The following is a 6,000-nucleotide window of genomic DNA, read 5'->3' on the forward strand; positions in this document are numbered from 1 at the left end:
ATTATTTTTTTGCCCACCACAAAATGTATTCTTTAGATGCTATTCCTACCTTTTTCAAAAGATCTAGATTTGCTTGCCACTTTAGCTAATGTTTATGTGGACCTTTCATCTTTCTTTCATACTTATTTTGTTGTTTGTTTGTGCAGTTACATATTATACCACACACATTTTCTCTGAGCATAGACTTGCTGCATTCGCTTAGCCACATTCACTGAGCCACCAAAGGTGGGCCAAAGAAATGTAACAGAAACCATTTTACCTGTGTGGATTGAACTCAGGTGCATTGTCCAACATACCAGTCACTCATAATGGGCCACATTAAATACCATTTGGCGCAATGCAGCAAGGCCACTTGCTACGCTGAGTTACTTCAAATGGAGAAAGCTGTAAAGCACCATATTTATTTTTTTAAGGTTTTATATAGCGCGAACATGGTATCAGAGTGCTTTACAAGTAAGGTAGTTAAACAAAAGAGACAATGTACAAAGAAACATAGTATTTCGAGATAAAGAGTTATGTTACAGCTGGTTGTTCTACTAGTCCGAAATAATGTTCAAATGAATTTCGTCATGAGAAGAGATTTAACTTCTTTTTTCAAGGAGGCAGTTGATGGGTTGAGTCTGATTTATGGGGGTGGTGCATTCCAAATCCTTGGCACAATTACAAAGAAGGCGCGATTATATGTTTTCTTCTTGGAAAATCTTTGAGGCTCCAAAAGAAGGTTGTTGGCGCTCCTAGAGGATCTGTTTCCACACAAGGGCTCCAGTTTCTGGGCCAGGTACCTCGGGGTGTTGTGATGTAGGGTTCTGCGTGTCATGCAAGCAATTTTTAGATGAATTCTTGATTCGAAGGGTAGCCAGTTAAGCGCTTTGAAGTCGGGGTAAATGTGGCAATGTCTTTTGGAGCTTGTGATGAGCCTGGCCGCTGAGTTGAGTGATGCTCTTAGCGGGCAGTTGTCTGTCTAGGGAGTCCAAAGAGAGTTGCACTACCATATTCTAGTCTGGGAATTACTAGTGCTTGGACTGCTAGTTTGAAGTCGTTCATTGGGAGGAAGGGTTTTAATTTTCTCAGGGTGAGCATCTAAAAGTTTGCACCTTTTGCTGCGGCACTGATATGTTTTTGCATGTTTAGGTTACTGTCTAGAGTTACTCCCAGTGATTTTGCTGAATCTATAATAAGAGGCTGGCAGTTCAGCGCTGTAAGATGTTTAAGCCATTCTTGTATGATGTTTGTTTGGTTAGGCGGGGCGATTAGTAAGAATTTGGTTTTGAGGGCATTTAATTTGAGGTGGTTTTCAGTCAACCAAGACTGAGTTTTTTGTAGAGTCAGATTGAGAGCTTTGATGTCATCCGGAGAGTTTATCTTTAAATATAGTTGTGTGTCGTCTGCGTACATGTGAAAGAGGATATTAGCTGAGTAGAGGATCTCAGTGAGTGGCTCCATGAATAGGATGAACAGTGTATGTGAGAGGGAGGAGTCCTGTGGGACTCCTAATGTGACTGGGACGGCCCTGGACAGGGATTTGTTGACCTTGACTCTTTGGGATCTATTTCGGAGGAAAGAGGTTAACTAATTTTGAACTGACCCTGATAGGCCCATTCTGTGTTGCCAAAGGTCTAGTAGATTATCATGTTTGACGGTATCAAATGCCAAAGATAAGTCAAGTAGGATGAATAGGCAGGCTTCGTTCTGATCTAGGATTTTTAGTGCGTCGTGTAGTATGTGGGTCATGACCGACTCCGTACTATGCCCTGTCTGGAAGCCAGATTGAAATTTTGTCCAAAGTGGCTTTGTCCAAAGTGGCAATTGCACCGGTATGAGATATTTGAGGTAGTTAGCAGGGAGGGGGTCAGAGAAGTGGTTAGAGGGGCTCAAGGACGTGAGTACTTTTAGGATTGTTTCTTCGCTGTAGGTAGTGGAGGAGGCCCAGGAGGCGTTGTTTTTTAGGGCGAGCTTAGCTGTGCAGGTACTTGGGGTTGCTAGCGTGTGAGATGGCATGTCCTTCTGAGAGTCAGTCTGAGCTAATGGGGCCTTAAGTAGGTCTGTTTTTAGGAGTTCGGTCTTTATTGTGAAGAAGGAAGAAAATTCTTTGCAGCTGGGTGGAGAACATAGACCATCTTGGTGAGGGTGAGCTACGCCAAGAGATTACGTTTTGACTAGTTCAAATACTTTCTTGGGTCTGTTCTTGGCTTGGTCTAGTTGATTTTTTAAAAAGTTAGCTTTTGAGTGTCTGATCTTTCTATAATACGAGTTTCTGGAGGATCTGAGAAGTTTAAGGTGGTCCGTGGATGGTGATGACCTCCATCTCCGTTCAGCTAATCTTAGGGCTCGTCTGTTCTCGTTGAGTCTATCATCGTACCAAGGTTTAGAGTATTTAGCGGAGAGCCTCTTCAGTTGTAGAGGCGCTGTTGTATCTAAAATTATGGTCATGGAGTTAAAGTAGTGTTTTGTCAAAGCATAAACATCTGTTAGGTCTTCCGGGGGAAGCAGGAGGCTGACACTGGGGGAAGTGGATAGGTCTGTGAGGGAGTTTTTTTTAGGTTGCTCTTCCATATTTTGGTGATCAGACTAATCACAGGGGAGGATTGTGTTAAGCTGAATGGCCTCTGGGTTTGCAATCACCAAGTCAAGGGATGAGCCATTGACATGTGTGGGGCTATTGTAGATTTGGTTGAGGTCAAGGTCCGAAAGGAATGTTTTGAGACAATTTACTGCCAGGTCCTTAGGGTCATTCCAATGGAGATCGAAGTCACCAAGGAATATTTGGGTATTTTGTTGACCAGTATGTTTGGTCACGATACCCATGAATTGCTTGATGAAGGTGAGGTTATCGTCTGGTGGGTGGTAAAATGTGTGCAGCAAACAAATTGTTTTGTTATTACCTGCGATATCTAAGCAAAGATATTCACATGGGGAAAGATCCGGTGAGGGTGAGCGGCTCACTGAGAGGCTGTTCCAGTATATGCAGGCAATACCACCTTCTGGTCTAATAGGTCTATCTAGTCTAGTGATGTCATAATTGTGAGGGATCAGTATGTCTAGGATCGGCGTGGACGATTCATTTAGCCACGTTTCTGTTAGGATTAGGAGGTCCGGTTCGTGAGTGAGTATAAGGTCAACAATGTCATCTGCGTGTGCTGAGGCTGATGTACAGTTTAGTAGCATGCATTTGATACACGGCTTGGAGGTCGTTGGAGGTTCCAGTGTTAATGGAACTTGCATAAGATTCTCCAGGGTTATACCTCTGGAGTTGCGATTAGGGGCTCTGTGTGTACTGAGTTGAGTTTCGATTAGGGAGGGTTGCTTCTGCTTGTTCAGGTCTACTGTGGACTGGCTGGGTGGGGGATCATAGGAGATGAGTAGGGAGTGTATATCTTTAGCAGATAGAGTATTCTTCCTGCGGATCGCACGGGTTGTGGAATTGCAGTAAGAAAATGTTCTCCATCTTGGGGGCGGTTGATTAAGGGATAGTAGTTGCAACTGGTGCTGGGGTGTGGGGCTGTTGCTGTGTGGGATCCTGCTCTTATTAACCGCATGTCGTCTGATCTTGGGTTGCTGTCTGATCAGGTTCCGTAGCTTATGGAGGTCATCTTTGATATATTGTAGTGAAAGTAGGATTTCGTCGAGCCTAGGGTCTGGTGTGGGGGGGGGGGTGTTAATAATGTGGTCTAGGAGTAGGGGGGTGGAAGGTTTTGGGATGTGGATTGGAGGGTAGCAGTGGTCTGCATCTGCGTAGTGACAACTACGAGTCTGGCTGTCCGGAGATGTGGAAGTAGACAAAGGGGGGGAAGTAAACAAAGGGGGGAGGTATGTATCGGAGGGGTGTGCATCAAGGTTATGGGCATGTGAGGGTTCCTATTGTTTGGGGGACTATTGTAAGGGAAGTTACTTGTTTGGATCCTAGGTGAAGGGGTAGTGATGTAGGAGTTGTGGCTGTGGTTCTCAAAAGCTTGGATATCTCCTGGCATCGGGGTGGGAGTATAAAAAGATGGGTTTGTAGGTGAGTGCCAAGGGGGGATGTCGGCGTGGACTCGGGGGGAATTATAGAGTTAGGGGTGCCTGTGGCGGGGGTAAAGGATTGAAGGACTTTATCTTTGATGAGCGGAAAGATGTTGTCGAGCAAGATAACATTTTGGTCAGAATATTTGCAAGAGAATGATCCCAGTATGATAGATGGTGATTGTAGCTGATGCCCTATAAAGCGGGATGGGGATGATAGAGATCTTGAGACCGTGCACTGTTTCCCTTGATGAGGAAACATAGAACAGGGGGTAGAATGCTTTCCTCTATTGAGCTCTTCTCTTTGTGTAAAAAATGATGTCATTGGTTAAAGATCCCTTGTTTAGAGAGTGGTAGGTGTCTGATATTTGGGTCTCTGGATATGTTTTTAGCAGCCAATGTTTAAAATGTTTTGCTGCTTTTTTTGAGAGGTTAGGGGGGTACTTGATGGTGTAAATGTGTTGACCTGAGCACTCCATTCTGCTAAGAGGCTAAAATGAGGGGTAGACGAATAGGGGGAGTGCACTACTGAATTATTTCAGTGACCGCTTGGGAATAGCCCATTCCTATGGGCACTGAGACCAGTTTAAGATGGCCACCTGGTTGGCAGAAGAAATATGGTACTGAATACTCCCTCCTTTTGCTGGTGCACTCTGTGCTGCCTAGCACCAATGCAAGCACCCATGCACTATGCTGCAAGGGTGCCTGAGTAATTGGCAGGATTGTTTTCCTGCAGGAAGGGATAGCTTCCTGCACACAAAAATTCCTTGTAAGTCAATTTCCTCTTTCTACGTGTGATACAGAGGAAATAACAAGGAGAAATACAAATATTTTTCCTTGTTATGCCTTACTGGTGTGGCATTTTGATCCATTTCCAGAATTTCTAGCTTAGTAAATCTCGGAGTGCACCAAAATCCATGGGTGGATGCAGGGAAATGCCCAAGATTAATCCATGTTCAACCTCCAAGCCACAGTGTGATAAAATGCAGCTCAACGGGCTGCCTTGCGTTACATTTTCTTTACGAAGCCATGTAAGGGGGCGCAAGTCGGCTCTTACGTGGGTTAGTAAGTACCAACTATCATTTTGCATCCAGGCTGAGCCAAAAAATGTGGCACTGCCATGAAGCAAATGTTAGTAAACCTGGGCAATATATAGCAGTTATGCAAGTAATTGATGTTTGCTGTCAATTTAAAGTCTTGCACTGTTGATCACCTGTAATTGTTTTGATTTTTTTTTAGAAATAAAAATGTGCCTTATACTAGACTTTGTATAAGTTTCATTTGGAGAATATTTCAGAGTCTGTGTGTGGTGTATTTTATTAAACTCAGATCAACAGTTTAAATAAACAGACTCCTATTGGACACACCTAAATATTTGAAAAACGTGCTCACAACACTGAATCCATTAATAAGTAAAATATGCTATAGCAATAAGGTGTGCAGTACCTACCAGAAGCAAGGAGTTGTTCAAGTTGTCTCATCGGCTGTATCACTGATTCATCCGTGAATTCAGAGTCTGCAGTAAAGTACTCGGTAAGAGCCTTCTCAGCATCAAAATATTTCTCGTAGACAGATGTCCATGTTAAGCCCGGCTCCATGTTCTGACTAAAGACTTGTTGGTGGACCGTGACTCTGAATTCCACGCCGCCAGTGCTATGCATTGTGAGCTTTTTTGCCCCGTTATATTCCACAGGTGCAGTTTGCTTACCTACCCACGTTCTGCTTTCTTGTTTGCTTTGTGCTCTTTGAAGATTGCGCTTTTTGTTTGTGTCTAGTCTGTGTGAGCTGAAATAATAAATTCGACCCCTGCATAATGAGGGTTTGCTCCCTTGGGCACTTTATTGTAGTAAACATCCTGCTGGGTGCTGTGCAAAGCACAGGATGAATCTAGTTATAGGAACATGGTAAATACAAACACTGCACTCCTTTAAGCGTATTCTGGGCCCTTCAGAACAAAAGCCACAAAAGCAAAATGAGCTGCCTTTCTGTACTAGCCACATC

The 6,000-nt window shown here is 43.8% G+C and overlaps 1 protein-coding gene across 1 annotated transcript in view; it reads right to left on the minus strand.

Moving 5' to 3' along the window:
• The window catches only part of LOC144791542 (nicotinamide N-methyltransferase-like), a 49,097-nt gene extending 43,467 nt beyond the window's left edge, over positions 1 to 5,630 (minus strand). Inside the window, exon 1 of the mRNA XM_078666258.1 lies at positions 5,450 to 5,630. Coding sequence (XP_078522384.1) covers positions 5,450 to 5,597 — 148 coding nt within the window. The 5' untranslated portion in view covers positions 5,598 to 5,630. The remainder of the gene's footprint in view (positions 1 to 5,449) is intronic.
• Between the last annotated feature and the right edge of the window lie 370 nt (positions 5,631 to 6,000).

Source organism: Lissotriton helveticus, chromosome 11, assembly GCF_964261635.1.
Source record: "Lissotriton helveticus chromosome 11, aLisHel1.1, whole genome shotgun sequence".
In the NCBI taxonomy this organism is placed as follows: Eukaryota; Metazoa; Chordata; class Amphibia; order Caudata; family Salamandridae; genus Lissotriton; species Lissotriton helveticus.